Genomic DNA, 24,600 nt, shown 5'->3' on the forward strand with positions numbered 1-24,600 from the left:
TACCTATAGTAAGTACTATTTAGAATACTTATAGCAAGTTATATCCGAAACGGTTATAGTAAATACTACTAAAAACGTTTATAGCGAGTACCCTATATAACGCCTACTACGAGTACCCTATAAAATGCCTATAGCGAGTACTCTATAGAATATCTATAGCGAGTAGTACTATCCGGAACGCGTAGGATAAGCCTGATTTTAAACGCTTAGTATAGTTAGTTCTATATAGACCGGAACGTTTCGAACTGTTTATAGTAAGTACCTTATATAACGCCTACTACGAGTACCTTATAAAACGCCTATAGTAAGCACTCTATAGAATATCTATAGCGAGTAGTACTATCCGGAACGCGTAGGATAAGCCTTATTTTAAACGCTTAGTATAGTTAGTCCTATATAAACCGGAACGCGTATACTAAGTCTAATCCAAAACGCTTATAGAAAATCTTATCCGGAATATATAAAGTAAGTCTAAGTCTAATCTAAAACTAAATACTTATATTAACTACTACGAACTATTCATAGCGAGTACCCTGTATAGCGCCTACTACGAGTACCCTATAAAACGCCTATAGCGAGTACTCTATAGAATATCTATAGCGTACTACTATCTAAAATACCTATAGTAAGTACTATTTAGAGTACTTATAGCAAGTTATATCCGAAACGCTTATAGTAAATACTACTAAAAACGGTTATAGCGAGTAGTAGTATTCGAAACGCTTATAGCGGTTACTATCCGAGATATCTATAGCGAGTAGTACTATCCGGAACGCTTTAGAACGCGCTATATAGCAATTCTAATCCGAAATGCTTATAGTAAGTCCTATCTAAACGCGTATAGTAAGTACTATCCGGAACGCGTATAGTAAGTCTAATTTAGAACGCTAATAGTAAGTACTATTAAGAACGCTTAGGCTTATAGCAAGTAGTACTATCTAAAATACCTATAGTAAGTACTATTTAGAATACTTATAGCAAGTTGTATCCGAAACGCTTATAGTAGATACTACTAAAAATGCTTATAGCGAGTAGCAATATTTGAAACGCTTATAGCGGTAACTATCCGAGATATCTATAGCAAATAGTACTATCTAGAACGCTTATAGTAAGTCTAATCTAAAACGCTTATAGAAAGTCTTATCTTAAATATATAAAATAAGTCTAAGTGTAATCCGGAACTAAATACTTATATTAAGTACTATCTGGATTCCGGAAGGCTTATAGCGAGTAGTACTATCCGGAACGCTTATAGTAAATACTATCTAAAGTGCCTATAGTAAATAGTATTCGAACTGTTTATAGCGAGTACCCTATAAAACGCCTATAGCGAGTACTCTATAGAATATCTATAGCGTACTGCTATCTACAACGCCTATACTAAGTTTTATTTAGAACGCGCTATATAGTAATTCTAATCTAAAACGCTTATAGAAAGTCTTATCCGGAATATATAAAGTAAGTCTAAGTCTAATCCGAAACTAAATGCTTTTATTAAGTACTATCCGGAAGGCTTATAGCGAGTAGTACTATCCGGAACGCTTATAGTAAATACTGTCTAAAACGCCTATAGTTAAATAGTATTCGCACTATTTATAGCAAGTACCTTATATAACGCCTCCTACGAGTACCCTGTTAAACGCCTATAGCGAGTACCCTATAGAATATCTATAGCGAGTAGTACTATCCGGAACGCTTATAGTAAATACTATCGAAAACGCCTATATTCGAACTACCTATAGCGAGTAACCTATATAACCTCTACTACGAGTATCTTATAAAACGCCTATAGTAAGCACTCTATAGAATATCTATAGCGAGTAGTACTATCCGGAACGTATAGGACCCTATAAAACGCCTATAGCGTACTACTATTTATAGCCTATACTAATTTTTATTTAGAACGCGCTATATAGTAATTCTAATCCGAAACGCTTATACTAAGTCTTATCCGAAACGCGTATAGTAAGTCTAATTCGGAACGCTAATAGTAAGTACTATTAAGAACGCTTACAGCAAGTATGTACTAAGTCTTATCCGGAACGCGTATAGTAAGTCTAACTCGGAACGCTAATAGTAAGTACTATTAAGAACGCTTATAGCAAGTAGTACTATCTAGAATACTAATAGTAAGCACTATTTAGAATACTTACAGCAAGTTATATCCGAAACGCTTATAGTAAATACTACTAAAAACGCTTATAGCGAGTAGCAATATTTGAAACGCTTATAGCGGTAACTATCCGAGGTATCTATAGCAAATAGTACTATCCGGAACGCTTATAGTAAACACTATCTAAAACGCCTATATTCGAACTACTTATAGCGAGTACCCTATATAACGCCTACTACGAGTACCTTATAAAACGCCTATAGCGAGTACTCTATAGAATACCTATAGCGAGCAGTACTACCCGGAACGCGTAGGATAAGCCTTATTTTAAACGCTTAGTATAGTTAGTCCTATATAAACCGGAACGTATATAGCAAGTCTTATCCGAAACTAAATACCTATATTAAGTACTATCCGGAAGGCTTATAGCGAGTAGTACTATCCGGAACGCTTATAGTAAATACTATCTAAAACGCCTATAGTAAATAGTATTCGAACTACCTATAGCGAGTACCCTATATAACGCCTACTACGAGTATCCTATAGGACGCCTATAGCGAGTACTTTATAGAATATCTATAATACTAAGAATAAGTCTAATTTAGAACGCTTATAATACTAAGTACTATTCGGAACGTACATAGTAAGTCTAATCCGGAGCGCTAATAGTTAGTACTACTATTTATAACGCTTATACTAAGTTTTATTTAAAACGCGCTATATAGTAATTCTAATCTAAACGCTTATACTAAGTCTTATCCGGAACGCGTATAGTACGCGGACTAGGGACTAGTATAGATATATACTTTATAACTTAAAATAGGCAAAGCTATACTATAAACCTCTTAGAATCGACTACGCTAATAATCCGACTTTTAATAAAGCCCTAAGAGAGTTTATAGAGAAAGATAGCATTGCTATAGGCATTCTAGTTAAGATAATATTACTAGATCTAAGACCTAACTTTAGGAGTATAATTACCTATAAGACTGCTAAGGACTACTACGAGACTATAGCAGCTATATATTAACTAATTATTATAGTAGATATCTATAATACCCTAAAGGATTTTAGAATAGTTACTCTTAAGCAAGCAATATCTAATAGCACCCTTAGGTACTATAAAGACTTCTAAGTATAGGTATAGAAGTACAAAACAGCTACTAAGCAGTTTAAGAGAGTATATAGTATTAAGCCTAAGGATATCAAGATCCTAGATATAATAATTAGGATGCTCTTTATTAATAGTCTTTAGTACTATAAATAGCTTAGAAGCTAGAGGCATAATAACAAACTAGAAGGGACTAGCTAGACTCTCGAAGCAATAATTATATCCCTTGGGAAGGAAAAGCCTCTAAGGTTGTAGAACTAGCAATAAGGCAAAGCCTTTATAGTTGTCTCTAATATCGAGGTTAGGGATAACAATAAGCAGTATTAGTACTATAAGTACAAGTATATTAATATAAAGTACTAGAAACAATATCCTAATAGAAAGCTATCTAAGGACAAGTTAAAGAAGAATTTAAAAGATAAGTATAAGTCTAAATTAAAAGACAAGGATAAATCTAAGTCTAAGAATAAGGCTGTAGCTACTAGAAAAGATAATAGCAGCGATAATAACGATAAGTGTAAATTAGATTCTAACTCGGAAGGCTAGGCTTTAGGGGTATATATCGCACTAACCCTAGCCTAAATATCCTTTAATTAAAGTCTAACTCCTATTACATTAGTATCCCCTACGAACCTAGACAAAGCAATCAAAATCTAGGACACTAGTATATTATACTATATATTTAACAATAAGGACTAGTTCTATAACCTTAGGTCCCTTAACTTACCTACTAAGTTTAGCCTTGCTTTAGGCAAAGGAAGCTGCAGAATAATTAGGGACATTTACCTTAAATTCCTCTAGAAAGGCAAAACTATAAAGATAGTGCTTAGAGAAGTATTATACTTACCTAACTCTAATATAAATCTAATCTTAGTAGAGAGGATCTATAGGAAGACTAGATACTTCCTATATAGGCTAACTATAACTATCTAAGGAAAGGATAGCAAGGTTATTAGAGAGGCTAAGATCAACAATATTATAATAGTCCTAAAGCATATTAGGATTGTTCCTCCTAAGAGCTAACTAGCTATTATACTAGCAGTTGCCCGACTAAAGGTAGACACTATTAGAGTATATTAGAGCCTTAGCTATATTAGAAGCAAGATACTAAATGCAACCAAAACCTACTAAGACTATCTTAGCATTAACTATATTAATACTACCGAATTAGGGCACTATAAAGCCTATAAGCTTATAAGGTCTTAGAGGACAGTCTTAAGGATTACAAGAAGGACTCTAGTTCAAGCTCTAGATAAAATCTATATTAATATTATTAGACCAATTATACCTCTAGATATCTATAGGAACCGCTACTTATACCTACTAACTTATATAAAGATAAGGCATAGATAGGATAATAAGACCCTAGACCTAAAAAATAGTCCCGCTCTTATTAAGAAATAGATGAACTGGTAGTCTAATTAGTTTAGCAAAAGACTAAAGATCTAGTTCTTAGACAATAGGGGCTAGTTTAATAATAAGCACCTTTAAAAGACTACTAAAATTAAGGGGTATAGGTAGGATTTCTCAAGCCCCTATATACCTAAACAAAATAGCATTATAGAGTTATCTAACAAGACTATCCTAACTAAGGCTAGGGCTATGCTTATTGATATAGGTTTACTATAAGAGCTGTAGAGCTATACTGTTAAGCACTCTATACACTTAACTAACAGACTAGCTAATCTAATAACTAAGGAAGTTCCTCTAGTCTATCTCGAAAGGGATTTAAAGTAAGGGGGAACCCTAGTAGATCTGTCTAGAGTTAGGAGATTTGGTTATAAGGTATACAAATACATTAGTAAAGAAGAGAGGCTAAGAGGCGTAAAGTTTATATTAAGAGCTCTAATCTACTAGAGTATTAGATTCTAGAATTACTCTTCGACAAACTACCTCCTCTAGAGGCCTTAGTTTAACTATAGTAAGAGACTATAGCAGTATAAGATTAAATTCTCCTGTTATATTACCTTCTATAAAGATTAGACCTACGGGGATAAAGGCAGAAAAGTAAATCTAGCCCCTCCCTATATTCAAGTTATTAAATACTCTTAGTTAGGGATTAACCCTAGTAAATCTAGAGTAGCTTTAGGATTCCTACCTAATATTAAGCAAGCCTAGCATAACTAGCAGCTAGTTAATAAACCTGTTCCTTCTAGAAGTACTAAAGAGCCGTTTTAAACACCCTCGGGGGAGCTACTACCTTTAGGGGAGCTAATACCTCTTTAGGGGGGGCGAGTTCTATTAGATCTAGGAAGCCTAGTTAAAGAGACCCGGGAGCTACAGGCCCCTAATAATAATAACTAACATTAGTCTAAGCAGGAGGACACACTAATAATGTACTAACCTAGCTAGTTAGTAGGTTAGAAGAGGCTAAGAGCCGCCTTACTACTAGCAGCCTAGGAAGTTGCAATAAGGCTAGTTGTATACTAACCAGACTAGTTAGTAGGATAAAAGAGGCTAAGAAGTGCCTTACTACTAGCAGCTCTAGGAACTATAACAAAGCTAAGGTACTTAGACCTTGCAGATATACCCCCTATAATATCCTTAAGGGGTAGGCAGACAAGGAGACCTAACTATAGCAATATAGCTAGGGTCCTAAATGCTGCTCTTAGGAGATTCCTAAAGAAAAAGGCTAAGAAGCTAGGGGAGGGTAAGCTATCTGTACTCTATAAAGCACTAAATAGTATAGATGCTAAGCTTTAGAGGGAAGCTGTTACTAAATGTTAGGACTAAAGAGGTTACACGTGATTAGCATGTAACCGGGCTCGAGTAAAGCTAGGGTCTTAATGCCTTAGGTAGGGCTTAGCGCTTAGCAATAGGCTAACTTGCCTACCTTCCTCCCTCTCCTCCTAGCTCCTTATCGAATACTACTCGTACCTACTACCACCCTATCTACCTGCTAATATAACCCTTCTTATACAGTATTCGATCTACCCTTTAAGGGCAGTAGCTAGATAGTCTTTATTTCAAGCTTTTAGCGGTATAGCTACGAACAAGACTAATCTAACTATATTACGCCCGAAGAACGGGACCTATACGTACTACTCTATCGAAACAACCGTACTAATTATTAAGCAAGGCCTTCTATACGGCCTATTATACTAAGTTAAGCATACTAAGCCGATATCTACTAATTCCGCTATATCCGCATCTTAGGGGCTAATAATATATTATTAGTGTCGCCCCTTATAATAGCCGGTTTATTACGAAACAACAACCGTACTGCCGCTAGCAGCGCTAGCAACGATAACGCTAGTGGCATAGTGCCTACTAAAGTGCCTACTAAAGCACCTACTAGAGAGCCTGCTGCTAAAGAGCCTACTACTAGGCCTACCGAAGAACCTGTAGTCCTAGGTAATAATCTAGAATTGCCTATTAACGACATTCTTAGCAACATTGTTAATCGACGATATAGCTAGCTAGCCTTTAGCCCCTAGCTAGTAGCGAGACTTCAAGAAGCTACTTAAAACAGGCTTACTGCCCTACGTTAAGAACAATAGCTAAAGGATAATCTCCTCGAGATTCGCCGCCTATAGGAAGCCCTAATAACTAACACTAAGCCGATAATAGGGCCTTCCTTACTACCCGTCCCTATCTAAAAGAAGGATGCTAAGCTTAAGGACTATACCGTATTTAATAGCTCTAGTCGCAAGCAATACAATGATTATATACGCGATTATAAGCTTAACTAACGAAATGCGCTAAGGGCTCTTCTAGACGACTATTTACTAGTTGTCTACGCTATGCAGTATATCAATAGCGACCTAAAGCGCATATAGGATAACCATTTCGACTCCCTTAACGATTAGACCGCTATTCAGTAGAAAACCTATAAGACTATTATACTAGACACTCTTAGAAACCCTATACTAAGGCAATAACACGCTTAGGACTAGTACCTTCGAGCTAAGCAAAAGACTGATTAGTTAGCTCGTTTATTTAAGGCCTATTTAAAGACCCTCGAGGACGATTTGCTACCTAAGACCGACTCTATCTAGATATCTAAGATACGACCTAAACTGAGATAGGAATTAGTCCTTAAATTAGACCGCCGCCGTGTGTTTAAACAGGCTAATCTAACACGCATTTAGTTTATAGTCGAAGTGGAAACAGCTAAACGAGCTATTTAGCTCTAATAACGGTTAGAATCTAAGATACGCCTAGCTACCTATCGTAGCCGCGGAGGAAACTAAGGTTCCTACTAGAACAATAATGCTAATAATAGGAATAGTAACAACGACCGTAGAAGAGGCCGTAGCCGACGGCTATATAGAGGAGGCCGTAATAGAGGCCGTAGAAGGGGCTCGTATCCCTATAATACTAATCGCTTAACTAATAATAGCAGCAACAGCGGCTATAGCAATCCCCTAACCGGGTTGAAGTGCTTCAACTATAATAGCACTAGCTATCTCCTAGGCTAATGCGACAAACCTAAGGACTAGGCCCGAATCGACCGTGCTACCGCTAAATACCGAAAGCACCTTTTAGCCGCTAACGCTACCCCTATCGGTCCTTCTAATTAGTCGAAAAAAGAGTAAGCGCCGCACTAACTGTTAGCCTTATATAGCGTAAGACTATCGACATTGTGCTAGCTATTATACGTACCTGTCTCGTAGGGGATATATATAGCAACAATTATAAAACTAAGGTTACGCTAGACCTAGGAAATTCAGTTAGCGCCCTTATTAGCTATCGCCTAGCTAAGCAATTAGACCTTCGACAATTGCCTAGGACTAACCTGCTAACCCTTGCTTAGTTTAATAACGCTCGGCACTTAACCTATAGAGCCTACTATGTTTATATAGCCCTAAGAGACGACCTTAGCAATAAGCGCCTACTAAACTTCCCCGCCTACGTAGTAGATATAGACAACCTATATAGAGGAGCTACTATTGTTATTAGCAACCCTATTCTTAAGTACTACGCTATAGCTATAGACTTAGGCATTTAGAAGTGGCGATTTAGAATCGCTCGGAAAGAGGACATTAAATATATTAATGTTAGCGAGTGCCCTAACGATATTAGGGTTCTGTTTATTAGCAACCTAATACCGGCCTCCGCTTTAGCTAATCCGACTACCGACCTGCTCGGTAGTAATAACGATGAACCTATGCCTCCTAATAGTATAGACCCTAACTAGCTCGCTCGTATACTAGAGCCTATTCGAGAAACCTATATTAACGTATTTAAACACTACCTAGCATCGACATTGCCTATATTCAAAGAGACGGATTATAAGATTAATATTATAGAGGGCAAAGAGGTTCCTTTTAGACCACTCTACAACCTTAGTAAGCGCGAGCTTGCTATATTACGTAAGTACCTAGAGGAAAACCTAGCTAATAGTCGTATTCGGTATAGTAACAGCCCTGCTAGTGCACCTATCCTGTTCGTACTAAAGAAGGATAGCGGCCTGCGTTTATATATTAATTACAGAGGGCTTAATGCTATTACTATTAAAGACCGCTATCTACTCCCGCTTATTAATAAGACCCTCGACCGCCTTTCTAGTGCCTACTACTATACTATATTAGACATTAAGGACGCCTATTACCGTATCTGTATTCGCAAGGGCGATAAATAGAAGACAGCCTTTCGCACTCGTTATAGCTATTTTAAGTACTTAGTTATGCTATTCGGGCTAGCTAATACCCCTACTACATTCTAGTCCTATATTAATCGGGCCCTTTCGGGCCTATTAGACCACCTCTGCGTAGTCTATCTAGACGATATCCTAGTCTATACACACTTACCTAACATTGCGGAATATTAGGCCGCCGTACGTAAGGTGCTCGACCGCCTACAGGCCTATAGCTTATACTACAAACCCTCTAAATGCACCTTTGCTACTAAAGAGGTGTCCTTCCTTAGCTTCCTCGTATTAACCGAGGGTGTTAAGGCTAATCCTAATCGGATTAAAACTATTACTAAATAGCCTGTTCCTACGTTAATTAAGGAGCTATAGTCGTTCCTCGGTTTTGCTAATTTCTACCGCCGTTTTATTAAGGGCTATTCGAGGCATATAATGCTATTAACTAAGCTTACTAAAACCAAGGCCAACCCTACTAGAGAATTCAAATAGACTAAAAGAGCGCGAGCCGCTTTTAACGGTTTAAAGCAGCGCTTTACTAAAGTCCCCTTATTATACTATTTCGTACTAAGCAAACAGATCCGCATTAAGACTAACGCTTTACAGTTTGCTATATTAGCTATTATGTTACAATAGGCTAATAACAATTACTAGTACCCGATTGCCTTCTTCTCGAGGAAGATAATTAATACTAAGCGTCGCTACGAGACCTACGAGCAAGAGCTCTTAGCTATTATTAAAGCCTTCAAGCACTAGCGCTACTATCTCGATAGTGCCTAGCATACTATTTAGGTCTATACGGACTATAACAACCTCCGTAGAATTACAAAGGTTACTAGGGTTATAGGTCGACAGGCTAGATAGGCCGTCTACCTCGCTAGGTTTGATTTTGATGTATTATATCGGCTAGGCGTAAGCAACCCTGCTAATAGCCTATCGAGGCGACCTAATTACGATAGCGGGACTTAGTAATCCATTAATTTATTGTTTCTAACCCTATAGTATAAGATTGCTATAGCCCGTATTATTAATAAGCAAGCGTAGGATAAGCGGCTTACCGGACTCTACGACGGCTTGAAGTATGTTAATACTCTTGCTATATTAACAGTACGTATTAAGGATATAGATAGGAGAAGTTATAATAACTCCCTAGTCGATATCGCTATATATAGTAATAGCGATTAAAGCACTAATACAGTTGATCCGGCTACTAGTGCTACTAGATATATATAGTGCGTACTACGTAAGACAGCGAGGGTGCTATTAAGCGAACTTGTAGAAGGGGATAGACGAGCGTTTATAGATAAGCTGTTACGTACTTAGTAAAGGGACGCTTTTGCTACTGCTCGTATAGATTAGCTTAGAAGTGGCCGTAAGACTAGATCTAGCAAGAATTGGTCGATTGATGCTAATAGCTATTTGCGCTATAAGGGCAGGCTCTATGTCCCTGCCGAGCATTCGATCCGACAAGAGCTTCTTAAGCGACACTATAATAGTAAGCTTGCCGGTTACTATAGTATAGAGAGGTCGCACGAGCTAATATCGCGTATATACTACTAGCTAAATAGTAAGCGGGATATAAAGGACTACGTAAACACGTATGCCGTATATTAACGAGTTAAAGCACCGAAACACTTACTATTTAGCGAGTTGTCTTTACTCCCTGTTCTAAAGAAGCTATTTGCTAAGCTTATAATGGATTTCATTATAGGCCTTCCGCCTACTAAGCGTAGGGGCAGCAAGGATATATATAATGCTATCCTAGTTGTCGTAGACCGGTTTACTAAGGGCGCTCGTTACATTCCTGCCCGAAAGGATTGGACGGCTATTAACCTAGCTAAGTCGCTATAGAATAACATCTTCTATAGCTATTAAGGGACCCCTAAGGGGATAGTCTCCGATCGAGGCTCGATATTCATATCGTACTATTAGAGCGAAATATGCCTATAGCTAAGACTAAAGCATCGGCTATTAACAGCCTTCTATCTATAGACTAACGGTCAAACAGAGAGACAGAATACTACCCTATAGCAATACCTACGCAGTTATATTAACGAGAATCCTAAGGATTGGGTTAACCTCCTACAACTAGCTAAATTCGTATACAATAATAGTGTCTACTTATTAACTAAGGTGTTACTATATATAGCTATAATAGGCTAGAACGCTGCTATGCTATAAGACCCCCTATCGCTCGAGGCCGAGCGTAAGGAAAGGGAAGCGGGTTAACCTAAGACACTAGCGGCTATTAAGAGGGTTCAAAAGATACGAGAGATTTACGCTAAGATAGCTAACAAACTAGCAAAGGCCTAGGCCTATTAGAAGGCCTATTATAACAAACACTATATACCGATAACCTTTAAGCAAGGCGATATAGTTATGCTTAGTACGAAGAACCTCCGTATCCGCAAACACCTATCCCCTAATAGTAAAATAAGGCCTAAGCTCGCACTAAGATATATTAGCCTATTCCGCATCCGAGAACCGAAGGGCATATAGGCCTACTAGTTATAGCTTCTACCCTATTACACTATCTATAACACCTTCTATGTATCCCTCCTTAAGCTATACTATTAACGCAAAGGCGATAAAGCGCCTGCTAAGTTAGAAGAAGTCTTAGCTAATAGTAAAGAGCTGTAGTCTATAGAACGTATCCTATAGCACCGGACTAGGAAAGGCAAGAAAGAGTACCTGTTAAGATAGCAAGGCTATTTACCTAAATAGGACTCGTAGGAAGCTGAAGGTTCCTTTAAGGATATAACCGAGTTATTAGATAAGTATTAGACTAGCGTAAAGAACAAGAAGAAGGCTAAAAGCTTATAATGTCACTATTAAGGCCTAGGATTAATGCTACCCCCGGGATGCTATTAGCTAACTAATTAGAGGCAAGCAATTGTTAGTAACAAAGGACAATAAGACTATACTATTATAGAATCCACCTCTTTACTAGCGCACCCTATAAGACCCTTCTCTTAGCGCCCCTCTTGTTCCTTTATTCTATTAAGGCCCTAAGGCCTAAGCGATCGATAAGGGCGCGCGCGCGCGTACGAATAACGATAATAAAGACGATAGCGTCGCGCTACGAGCTAGCGAAGGACGGCGCGGCCGGCGCGGCTATATTAGTAATAGTATTACGGGGTATGTTGCTATTTAAGAAAGGAAGGACACCGCTATATTAGTAACGGTATTGCCGAGTTGTTATTAGTTAAAGAAGGGAATTAGAAGCAAGGTAAAGTTAGCGCTAAGACGGCTAGTACCGCTATTGTTAATATTACTTGCTATTGTTACTGCGCCTACGGGTATAACCTTACCTACACTACGAGCCTAAGGCACCTTTAATTAAAACTTTGATCAAAACTTTAAGCCGCCTAAAAGATTAAGCGACTAATAGACTAACTAAGGGCAAAACTATAGAGCTAAGCTAGCCGGGGTCGATCTTGCGGACAATAGGTTACTCCTCGATCTTTCTAACCCTTTAAGCGAGGCGAACCTCTACTACTGCACTTACAATAGCCTTTACCTATAGAAACTAGACGAGCTGTGTTTTTTTTTGAAAAGATATAATTAGTTAATACTTAAAGGCTGCTAAACCTAACTAATTGGGGCTAGTAAAACTACGATAGTAAATAATAGTCCTCGTAATAATAAGAACAATAACCCTCGGAAGCGGACAAACCCTCGGATATATATATACAAGCTATTATAGTTTAGTATAAAAACTGCACTTATTTTACTTAGAGCGGAGGCAGGGCTATAATACCTCGTACGTCTACCTGTTATAGTAGGGAAGACGCGCTCGTATTGTAATTAGTCGAAGGCCCTTAATTCTTATAGATATATATTACTTTATAGTTTATTATATATAGGGATAGCGTAGTTAGAGTTAGACATTGTGCTATATTAGAGGTAAGGTTTGATATAGTTACATTATCGGTAGTTATGCGTTCAATTTAGCGCGGACTAAGCGGCCTATTAGACCTGCTAAGTTAGTAGTAATAGAGGTTAAGACTAGAACAAAGACCGGCTACGAGGGCGCGGCCTTTAGAAGGGAAGCGTATATTAGGACTAAAGAGGTTACACGTAATTAGCATGTGACCGGGCTCGAGTAAAGCTAGGGTCTTAATGCCTTAGGCAGGGCTTAGCGCTTAGCAATAGGCCAACTTGCCTGCCTTCCTCCCTCTCCTCCTAGCTCCTTATCGAATACTACTCGTACCTACTACTACCCTATCTACCTGCTAACATAACCCTTCTTACACTAAAGAACTTAAGTCTTTAGATAAAACAGGCACTCTTAAATAGATCTCTACTAAGGAACTCCTAAAAGGAAGAAAACTAATATTAAGCAAATAGGTCTAGAAGATTAAGCGCTTGCCTAATAGTTCTACTAAGAAGTTTAAGGCGAGATGTATAGCTAAGGGGTTTATCTAGAGAAAAGGTATTAACTTCGAAGAAACCTTTACTCTAACCTTAAGAGCTATAATAAGCAGATTCTGCTTAGGACTTTTAGCTACTTTTAGCTAGGTTAGATGTTAAGTAGATATTAAGGCTACATTTCTAGAACTAGACATTAATAGACCTAACTATATAAACGTACCTAAGGGGTCGCATTTAATTAGAAAGGACCTAGAGAAATTTCTATATATAATTATATAGAAAGGCTTGTATAGTATAAAGTAGTTAGCTGCTTTGTAGTACTACGATACTAAAGCTACACTTAAGACCCTTAGTTTGTATAAAACTAAGAGCGATGCCTACCTCTTTATTAGAGAAGGGATTATAGTTATCCTTTATATTAATAACTTTTAGATCTTTAGCAAAACCTAAGCTAGGATTAACAAGCTAATCGAAGGACTTAGGAAAACCTATACTATTAAGGTTGTCTAAACAAACCTCTTCCTAGGACTATATATTATTAAAGACAGCATAAGTCTTAGAATCTCCTAGAAGCACTACTCTCTAGAGAAGCTAAGAAAGTATAGTCTCGACTAATGCAAGGGTATAAAGTACCTACTTAAGAAACTCCTAACTGCTTTCGAACTAGACTATAAGAAGGAGGACTACGAACTCTTTAATTAGATAATTAGGGAGCTATAGTATCTTTCTAACTAGACAAGACCTAATATTACTTATACTATTAACTACTTAGCTAGATTCCTACAAAACCCTAGACTAGAGTATACTACAGTAGTAAGACATATTTAGAAATATATTGCAGGAATAGTTAACAAGTCCCTAGTATTTAAAAAGAGTAAGTCTAGAAAGGTTAATCTTAAGAGCTACCTTAAAGTCTACTTAGATTCTAACTTCGCTAGTAACCTAAAAACCTCGAGGTCTATATTAGGATTCCTACTCCTTATAGTAGGAGGACTAGTTCTCTAGAGATCCTAGCTATAGAAAGAAGTTGTCTACTCTAGTACTAAAGTAGAGTATATAGTACTTACTAAAGCTATAAGGGAGTTAAAGTAGCTAAGGAACCTCTCTAAGGAAATTAGTAGCTTTACTAGGTTTAAGTTTAACTATATTAAAATCAACTATAATAACTAGTTAACTATCTACCTTATAAAGAATTATACTAACTCTAGTAGGTTAAGGTATATTTCCCTAAGGAACTATTACTATAGAGAGCAGTATAATAAAGAGAGGATTAATGTTTAGTACATTCCTACTAATCTCTAAATAGCAGACTAGCTTACTAAGCCTAAGTTAAACAACCCTATCCTCTAGGATCTTAACTAGTAAAGGACAAACTCTAAAGTCACTTATTTTATTCTTATTTATTACTAGAATAGGAAGCCAAACTTAATACACTTATTTTGATTTTATTACTCTCTATAGACTAACTACTCTTCTAGTTCTCTACTAGGGTATCTCGGTATCTAGAGTAATCTTTTAGCTCTTAGTACAATATCTTAAAGCAGAAACAAACATTAAAACTAGATTTGCCTAATCTATAAGGACTAGAAGCTCCCTAATGCTACAAATCTTAAATTATATATTAGAAGTTTTATCTAAAGGATCTCTAACCTTCTAAGAATATTCCTATTCCTTTAAGGACTGCCTATTTCCTCGTTACTATCGACCTTATCGTTAGCCTAACGATCTAATAGCCTACTCTAAGAAGAGCTAGACGGGACTAGTATAGCCGATCTAGAAGAAAGCCGAGAGTATAGATTGCGACTACGACTAGCTATCGTAGTAGTAGTATAGACCCCTGCCTACTAAGCTAACGCGTTCGCAATCGCCTAAGCGCCTTCCGGGGTATTCTAATTAATCCTAGAAGGAATCGGGATATATAGGCGACGCTAATTACTACCTACTATACTGCCTAGATTGCGAGGCGGCAGCCTAATAGGACCCGGAAGATCTGCCTAGCGATTAGTGCTCGAACGAGGGCGCGATATATAGCCTATAACCTAGTTAGTTTCTAATTAAGACCTTAAGTTAAACCTAACTTACTCGACTTGTTATAATAACTATAATAGTTCGGGCTAGTATAATTAGTATAGGTACCCTTAAGAAACTTGCTCCTATTAATAGTTAGAGTAATATACTCCTTATATATACCTTTACCCTCCTAATAGGGCTTATACCTATTATTTCCCTAATAGACAGTGCGACTAGAAGTAGTATATATAAGTATAGCCGGAAGATAGTTAACGTTAGATCTAGAGGCTAGGTTAAACTTCTTATCCGCCCTACGTATTATAGCTACGATAGCTAGGTATAAGGGAGAGTTGCTACCCTTTTGCTTAAAGGTACGTATAAAGATAATAACGTCGCTATTGCGTAGCTAGGGAGGTATCTCGTTAAACTTCGATTTAGCTAGAGCGATTAGGATCTTCTATAGGATCGCGACGGTAATCTCGATCTCCTTTAAGGCTGCTCTCTATTAGTATAGGAAGGCGTATCTAATTAATAAAGCCTTACTATTATTAATTAACTACTGCTTATTATAGCGACTAGGCAACTTCTTATTCGGATCGTCTCCTCCGCTACCGCTACTACTACTACCTATACTAGTAGCTAGGCTACCTAGACTAGGCTAAGTTGCTATAGCTATAATAGTACCTCTAGTTAAAATTAGGTTATATTAAACTATATCGGAGAATTTCGGTTATATATTAGTTAGTAGAAAGAAGAAGTTTAAGTTTAAATAGAGAGCGTACTTCTTAAATATAGACTGCTAGGCTTACTATAGGGTTCGCTAAGACAGGGTCTAAGCAGCAAACGTATAGCAAGTACGACTTTACTTTTACTTTAATATATATAAAAGAACTAGACTAATTAGCGAACTAGGAGAAGCAACCCTATATTACTTAGAACGTAATATATAGGTCACTTATATCTAATTAATTATAAGGCAGTTATACTTTGTCTAACAATGCCTATAATAGCTAAGAAAGGGAAAAGTAAGGGAAAATAGCCTTTTATTCTAATAGGTTCTGCTAGAAGGGGAGTATTATAGATTAGTTAGTACTGCTAAATGCTAAGGCCTAATTTCCTAGTAATATATATAGCCTCTAGCTTAGATAGAAACTTAATTCCTTTCCTTATGCAATTCTATAGTTAATCAATTAATGACTTGTTCTACTTAGCTTAATCACAACACATTATGCCTTCATTGACTTTTTCAGAAGCATTTCCAGCACCTACAGTGACTTCTATATATAAAAGGCGCAAGCACAGCTGAAATGCACTCGGATGACTGGCATCTAGAGAATGATCCTAAGAAAAGAAAACGCATCCAGGACAGGCTGGCTCAACGAGTAAGACGTATGCTCAAATATGACAATGTACGAGTGATCATGCGGCAAGGCTGAAGCTTGTGCTGTGAATAGGCAAACGTCTCCGAGAAGCGAGGAATACAGACAAGACTCGACAAGAAGTTCGCGATGGACTGGCCTCAAATATCGCTCATTTTGTCTACGATGCTCCTTTCGTAGTAGAATTGGAAAGAGATGTCAATGAGAGCAATCTCGAAGTCGCTCTTAAGCCATCATTACAGCCGAGCACGACTCGAGAACAGCGAATCTCCTTGGCTTACGAAATTCCCGCTCCGATCACCATCTTCGGTGCCCTCTTCATCAATGGCAAGGTGCTAGGACTTTCATGCTTCAGTCAAGTGGCGACAAGATCATCACCCGCCTCGCCGGATGTACCACTATCTTTGCGGCCAACGGCGACGCAGCTCTTGACGCTTCACCTTACAGGCATCGATCGATTCCCGTTTCCAAAGATGCGAGACAACTACATCAATATGGGCGGGTTGATCGATGAAGAGGACTTTTCTCTCGACATATTCACCAAGCCAAGCTTTGATATCAAACCTGGTGGACCTGCCTGGGACCCAGATGCTTGGATTCCTGCAAAATCATTTCTGGAGAAATGGGGATTTCTGATGCAGTGAGTGAGAGTGGTCTCGGCTCACGACTATCCCCCCACCGACGCTTTGTTCGCTTATATGGATCTGGAGAGACGACTATGCCTTCCCAGCAACCTCCCAGAACCAATCCACAACCTCCTGCCTCCTCGGTCCCAAACTCGGAATATGATCCGCATCAATCCTCGCAACATCAACCTCCCTCCCACTCTCCCTCTCAATCATCTCAATCGTCTTCTTCTGAATTTCCGCCGGAATACACAAATCCTTCTCACAAAACAACCACGAAACAGCACCGACATCCTTATACCCAGCACGAGTCAACTCACTCGCAAACCCCATACCAGAATGCTGAACCCTTGTCTTCACCCACGCCTGACCCTCTTCTGGCGTGAGATCCGAGAAGGAAATCGCTGCGGTTTTGGCGGGATCGGTGTGTGTTAACCAGCCTTTTTCCCGAAATGATCAAAGAAAGTCAGCAGCAGCCATCCTCAAAAAGTAAGGGAACCAGTTCGAGTTTTTTTGCCCCCCCTTACATCAACAGTTGATCAGTCCACTTCCAATGCCACGCCGCATTGATGCTTCTCAGCTTCTGACCTAACTTCTCCCAAAAGAGGGTTGGTTCGTACGATTAGAAAGCATTCTGATTCTTCTGACTGTCAGAAAAGTGGGTCGCGGAACTTGAGAGCTGAAAATCGCTCCGTTGCCCGAGCGCTTCTGGTTCATAAAGAGGGGAGCAATAGAGTTGCGATCAAGAAAAGTTCTCCCTCTCCTAGAATATTCCTGCATGTACACTAGAAATTCCATTCCCTATTCGCAACATGGTATCGTAATCCGAAAAAAAAAAAGAGAAAAACAGGTCCCAGTAATCCCATCCGCTCGCTGTCGCTCAAATCGCTCCCCAAAAAAGAAAAATCTTACTTATACGGTGCACGTCAAACTGCAACAAGCGCCGAACGCATCACAGGCACACTCGCATGACGATTCTCCTTCTCTTTGGCTTCAGCCTGCTGTCTCAAAAGCGCAAAACCAGAAGCACTCAAGGCATGTCGTTTATGTTTCATCTTCACCTTCTCCTCCACATTCAGCCTTTTCGCAAGGTCGACGAGACTCTTACGTTTACTGAGTCTTTTGCTCTCCGGTCGTGCTGCAATGATGCCAGAATCTGGACGTCGTTGGCCGGAATTTCCGAGAGATGCTAGTGGCGATTCCGGATAGACTTCGTCGAGGACTTGGCTGAAGTGTTTGTCTAGACTTGTGAGGTCTTGGTCGTCTAGTTCTCGAACGCTATCGCGAGTCGCCGCCATGGAGAAATGTGGGAGCATGGAAGCGTATGTTCGTCGACAATCTTGGATGCGCATGGGACGGGTGGGATTCATTTGGTTGAGTTTCTCGGCTAGGATTCTTGCAATTGCGACTCTGTGACTGCGCAATTGGCACAGTTCCCAGGCCCAGAGGTGCTTTTGCATGAGATTGTGGTCGTTTACGAATGCGGCTTTGAAGTAGGTTGGCGGATGGTGGCCGGTGCATCTGGCGTTATGGTGGAATGTGAATCCGCAATGTTGGTTGAGGTTGGAAGATTGGAGGTGTCGCTCCAAATCTTTTTCGTTCGCGAAGTAGATGCGGCATTCGTCGCACTTGTGTCGCTTTTCTGTAAAGTCGAGCGAGTGATCTCCCATGTGTTGCGCCAGCGCATCCCCACAGGTGCTAAAGCTTTCGCCACAAAGGTCGCATGAGATTCGATCCTTGCGAGATCCTGGTTGCCGGAGGAGTTGTTTCACAAAGTCCATGGTCTGATCAGTAACCCCAGGCTCGTCGCTCTGATATCCAGAGTCGTTTGATTCGCGGGTGTGCGTTTGCCAGCTATGGTCTCCTTCATAGATCCAGTAGTGCTGAGACATGGACTTGCGCATTGGACATTCATACATTGGATCGATTGGTGGACTGTTCGACACCTGCACCATGCCATCGCAACCTCCAAGACCACTGGCTAAGTGCTTTGGTAGGTAAGAAGCAGGATACATCTTACCACACTCCGGGCAAGGTTCTCGATTGCTGTTGTGCCTTGTAGAGACATGCCGGTCCCGCTTCTCATTCGTCGAAAAGACCTTGTCGCAGCTCATGCACGGGTAGTTTAACGTACCAGCGCATTGCTGCGTGTGTTCGTAAAGGCGAAGACCGGTCGAATAAGACTTTCCGCAAGAGCAACAATATCGGCCAGATGGGTCTCTACCGAGGTCGCAGTGGAGGTGTCGTTCTTGAACTGTTTCTCTTCCTTCGGTCATATATTGCGCAGAATCCCGCTTGCTCGGTTCACCCGAAAGAAGCTGAGCAGCAACTCGATGGAACTCAGCGGGATCTACATTGATATCTGTGGTGGAGAAATGAAATCCCGGTAGCAGCATAGCTTCTGCTTCAGCCGGCACGAATCTTGGAGTTGTCGGCATTGGTAGATCGAAGCTTTCATTCGATGATGCTGGAGAGAGCGTGAGCCGTGGTGTCGGTGGGGTTTGCAGAGGCCATTTGCTTTCATCCATAGTGTTTGCATGCCCTCCTGGCGAGGAAAGCATGTTGTCTTTGATAACGATGCTCTGCTGCTTGTTGAGGTCAATGAGTGTGCTGCTGATATCAGCGCGTGCAAGCGAGCGATGATCTGAGGATAAAGAGTGTCGTCAGTGTTCGCTGACACCGAAGCAAGGGGTCGAGTGTTACAACACACAAGCCGATACTTGTGTGAGCAAGCAATTGAGTTCGGGCTCCGAGAGAGTGGGTGTAAGATAGTACATGTCGGAAGGAAAGAGAGTTTCCTATATTCTTACCGCCTGACCACTACGACCTCCTTCGGCGCAGGTACGCGTGTTAGGATGACATAGACTTCATGCTCAGCAGACAATGGAATCGCCGCGTGCCATGGGAACGTTGTACCGTTCGCCACCGCTCTATCAACCTGGCAGCTCTGCGCTTGAGCTCCAAGATGACCGAGAGGTGTGCAAGGAGCACTAGCACACACGGTCTTGAGCACACCGACCAGTTGGCGTCGATCAGCGCAACGACCTTGGACGAAAGGGGTAAGCTGCCGCCTCTCGTGACCACTTTTTCAAGCTCCTGCGACGCCTCGACTTGGATCGAGGCAGGACTTTGTCTTGGACACACCACGGATCTGAGCGAGGAGGGCGTCACCAAGAAATGAATGTCCCAGCTGCTTGGCCGTTCGAAGAAAGTGCTCGTGGCCAGGCCAGGATGCATCATTGAGATCTAGCAGCAACTTCATCCTTTCGTTCGACCACATGCTTCGCTACGGCGTTCCTGCATATGATAAGGCGGAAGGATGATCGGTCAGCAGAGCTTGAGCAGGTTTACGACTGCCCCTCGGCCGACGGCGACGAGATGCGGATTGGGATGTTACTGTAAGCGATCCTGCCGCGGAGTGAGATGTTGCGATTTGAACTTGCGCCAGGTACTCGACCAATCCAGCGCTGTACCGGGCCAGCCCTACCGGTCTACTACACATCGTACAGGTGGTGTAGTCACAAATCCCTGCTCCTGTCCGACGCGATCGAGATCATTGCTAGCTACCAGGCATACCATTGCGCGAAGAGCATAATTCTGTGCAGCGGAATGACGAAAGCTGTTCCGACCGTTGCCATCCAGTAATCAAATGCGTTGCTTTTCCTGATTTCTGCTTCCGGGTGCCGACCGTTGTGCCCGTGAGGCCCGAATCGACGCGACGTCATCCGCGAAAGGAAAGGGCGTAGTTCTAGAAAGCCGTTTCTTCATCCGTTCAGCAGCCATTAATGATTATTCCAGTAGTGATGCTGTGAAGATGTGCAGTAATCAAGTGCTCACTTCGATATAGTATGCATAGAGTAGATCATCATGCACAGGCTAGCTGAAGCACGACCGGCAATGTATCGGAAAGGCCTTCCGATATTTCGATCAATACAAGTCGCGATCGAGAGATACACGATTGCGGTGCGTCATGAAGCAGCCCCGATGTCCTCGGTGGATTTCGATCGAGAGAGCACCGCGTGTCTTCAACCATGGATGCCTCCGACCTCTCGCGCTGCCTTGCGAAAATCAGGAGCCGAATAATAATGGCCCTCCCCTCCTGACCGGAAGAGCCGCAAACAGTTCCGTAAGGCTGCTTGTCGGCAGCGCATTCCGAGCGTGCGCAGTGGAGATTTTGGAGCGATCGAGAAATGCATGTGCCATCGAACCGCGCGATTCGATCTCGGTCGTAGAATAGAGCAGGTACCTTTGCCGTTGAGACATAGATATCTGCTTCCTGCACTCCTGACGACCACGAATTTCTGACCCAGAACTTCAGCCGTTGGGCAGTGGGCTTGAGAGAAGATGTTGGTCGGGACGTTGGTGTTGGTGAGGATTCGGAAACGGAGGCAGACATTCACGGCTCCGATATCACAGTGGACGCGCCTACATCTACACTCTCATCGGACCGATCGCGGTCGCAGGAAGATTGACTTGGAGTGTATGCCCAGGTGTCAGGGTCCATCACGTGCCTGATGCCTGAGGCTGCAACTGCTGCACTCTATCTTCGGACTTCTATATAGATTAGTCCTTCTTCTAATACATTAGTTACATTAAGTGGTTATAAGCCCCCTGCGTTTCTAACGTATATAACACGTATTCTAATAGTTAATCCGACTACTACGTAGCTAGCGCTCGTTACTAAAAATTGCGCCGATACTATTATCGTCGCTACTACCCTTACTACCTCTTAAGTATTCTAGCAGGTACTAGTCCGACTTAAGTCGGTTACTATTAGTATTAGCTATCCGCTATACTAGTTCCTAATAATAGTATTAGCTATCCGCTATACTATAATATAGGCGCGCCTATCGGACGCCTCTTAAAATAAGTCTATAGTCTCTTTCTATATTATCGCCGTCGCTATTAGTAATAGCTCTCCCTACTACTACTAACGCTTATATAAGCAATATTCCTAAGCTAAAGAATAAGGAGAATTATCTAGTATAGGCCTACGCCGCTAAGGGTGCCTTTAAAGGTATATAGATATAGCGCTATATCTAAGGGACCCGCCTAAAGCCTAAGATTAAACTGTTATCTACTAAAACATAGGAGCAATTTAAAGACTGCTAAGACAAATAGGAGGCAAAGGACTAGTCGGCGCGTACGTAGATATTCGCTAACTACGTATCTAAGATCTAGTAGTCGTTGCTTAGACTCGACACCTCTAAGGCAGTATAGGATTATCTATATAAGAAATATACTAGTAAAGGTAGGTCTACTAAGTTTATACTCTACTAGGAATATATTACCCTTTACTATAATAGTAAGGACGTTAAGAAGTTCTATAACAAGTATAAGAAGAAGCTCGGTGCCTTAAAGAATACTAAATTAGCTATTAGCTAATATTAGGCTGTCTATATGTTTATTATACAGATCTCTCTATTCTACGAGGCTTTTATATAGATGCGCTATAAGCAGATGCGCGCCTTAGAATACACTATTAATAATAGCACCCTTAATAACATTATTAGCGCGTTGCTTAATAAGAATGTAGCTTAACTAAACTAGGCCTAATATAATAGTTTCTTCAGTCTCTAGCGCTAATAATAGCAAGGTAGCAATAGTAACGGTCGAGGTAACTCGAACCGTAGCGGTCGTAGTAGCCGCGGAAACAATAACAACGGTCGAGGCCGCGGTAGAAGCAACTAGAATAGTTATTAGTCTAATCGCGAGAAGTGCTTATACTATTAAGGCACTTACCCTTCTAACCGCTACTATACTAAATACTCTTATCTAAAGGAGGAAGACCGACTGCGTCGTAAATAGTAGAAGGCTAAGAAGAAGGGGGTATAGTAGTAGCAGCGTAGACTAACTGCTTAGCAATAGTAGTAGCCGCCATCTAGTTAGAATGGTGCTTAGGGGCTGTATGCGGCTAATGCTACCCTAGGGGTGTTATTAGGCCTAAGCGACAATTACGCCTTTACTATAAACACTATAGTTACTATTAGCGACTAGGTGTCTACGGCTCTTACTGCTAACACTCGGACTACTAATTAGGTTGTCGACTTAGGTACTAGCATATATATAGTTAATAACCCCTCGCTGCTTATTAAATATAAAGGCTGCTATATCCCTGTCCGGTTTAGAGGCAACACGAAGCACGCTACGATAGTTGGTATAGCTTAGACAGAGGTTGTTAATAAGCGTAGTATAAGCAGTATAAAGTTGTCTAATATACTGTATGTGCCTAGTCTAGTAGCTAACCTTCTATCTACTAAGAAGCTTGCCGACAAGGGTTGTTTCTACCGTAATAATAAGTGTGTGCTATTTACGATAGTAGAGGGCAATAAGGTTACTATCGCTTAGACATACCGTAAGAATAGTCTCCCCTATCTATGTATACTAACCTCTAGTCCGGATAGCTAGGTTGTTACGCTTCTATCGAAGAAGGGGGTACTAACAGGTACGATAGAAGAGTAGCATCTGCGATATAGCTATATTTATTACCGCAAGCTACTAAGAATAGAGTCTAAGGGCTAGATTGTTATTACTAGCGCTAAGAACGACTTCCGCAACTGCATTGCCTATCGCATAGCTATATTATATAAGGAATACAATCGGCTGCTACGCGTACGACTATCTACGATCTATTACATTGTCTATATAGATATAGTTACTATTACTAACCCTAGTCTGTTATAGGAGCGCTATTTTATACTGTTTATATACGCTAAGTTAGGCTATCGATACGAATATACTAGCACGCTTAAGTTAGGGGCTGTAGTAGCTATTAAGGACTATCGTATATATATTCGTATATAGACTAGTTGCTTAATCCTAATCTACCGCCTCGATAGAGGGGGTAAGTACAGCGGAAATCAGCTGTTAAGCTAGGCTCGTAATTAGGGCATTATACTATAGGTTATAGCACCTCATTCTTCGACTTAGAATAGCTTTACTAAAGTTAGCAATTACATCGTATATACGACTACGAGAAAGATAATGCTACACGCTAACCTTCTAAAGTCTCTATAGCTATATACTATTGCCTCCGCTATATAGGTCCTTAATATTACGCTAACCGCTAACGGAGGAAGCCTATATACTATTGTAGCTAAGGAGCTTAATTAGTTACGAACGTAGCTACGCCTACAGCACCTTCGAGCTTATAGCTATACTATAGTTGCCTACGATTATAGTGTAACTTGCGAAAAGAAGATAGACAGTAGAGGCCTAGTTAGCAAGCTAGTTAGCTATGCTAAAGGCTCTATAGACTCTGGAAAATACATAATTTACCTACCTAATTAACACAAAGTTATCGCTTCTAAGGACGTCTAGTTTATTAAGTTAGGGGGTAACCTCCTACTTCTAGATAGCATAAAGCCATACACTAACACTAACGACTTGTCTGAAAA

General features: G+C 40.4%; 3 protein-coding genes across 3 annotated transcripts; 2 read left to right on the top strand and 1 right to left on the bottom strand.

Annotated features, from left to right (window-relative positions):
* Positions 1-16,505: 16,505 nt before the first annotated feature.
* MYCFIDRAFT_189949 (uncharacterized protein) lies at positions 16,506-17,221 on the top strand (the record flags this gene model as incomplete). The annotated part of the gene is made up of 3 exons (XM_007931159.1): positions 16,506-16,587; positions 16,653-16,756; positions 16,841-17,221. The coding sequence occupies 3 exons, from the start codon at positions 16,506-16,508 to the stop codon at positions 17,219-17,221; spliced, it is 567 nt and encodes a 188-aa protein (XP_007929350.1).
* A 908-nt stretch (positions 17,222-18,129) lies between these two features.
* MYCFIDRAFT_89893 (uncharacterized protein) lies at positions 18,130-19,345 on the bottom strand (the record flags this gene model as incomplete). The annotated part of the gene is made up of 3 exons (XM_007931160.1): positions 18,130-19,057; positions 19,121-19,249; positions 19,338-19,345. The coding sequence occupies 3 exons, from the start codon at positions 19,343-19,345 to the stop codon at positions 18,130-18,132; spliced, it is 1,065 nt and encodes a 354-aa protein (XP_007929351.1).
* A 1,161-nt stretch (positions 19,346-20,506) lies between these two features.
* On the top strand, positions 20,507-21,725 carry MYCFIDRAFT_177353 (uncharacterized protein; the record flags this gene model as incomplete). Its single annotated transcript, XM_007931161.1, has 7 exons — positions 20,507-20,595; positions 20,627-20,739; positions 20,774-20,901; positions 20,943-21,032; positions 21,084-21,428; positions 21,469-21,565; positions 21,592-21,725. 7 exons carry the CDS (start codon positions 20,507-20,509, stop codon positions 21,723-21,725), a joined length of 996 nt encoding a protein of 331 aa, XP_007929352.1.
* Positions 21,726-24,600: the final 2,875 nt, after the last annotated feature.

This window comes from Pseudocercospora fijiensis (genome assembly GCF_000340215.1).
Source record: "Pseudocercospora fijiensis CIRAD86 unplaced genomic scaffold MYCFIscaffold_7, whole genome shotgun sequence".
Lineage (NCBI taxonomy): Eukaryota > Fungi > Ascomycota > Dothideomycetes > Mycosphaerellales > Mycosphaerellaceae > Pseudocercospora > Pseudocercospora fijiensis.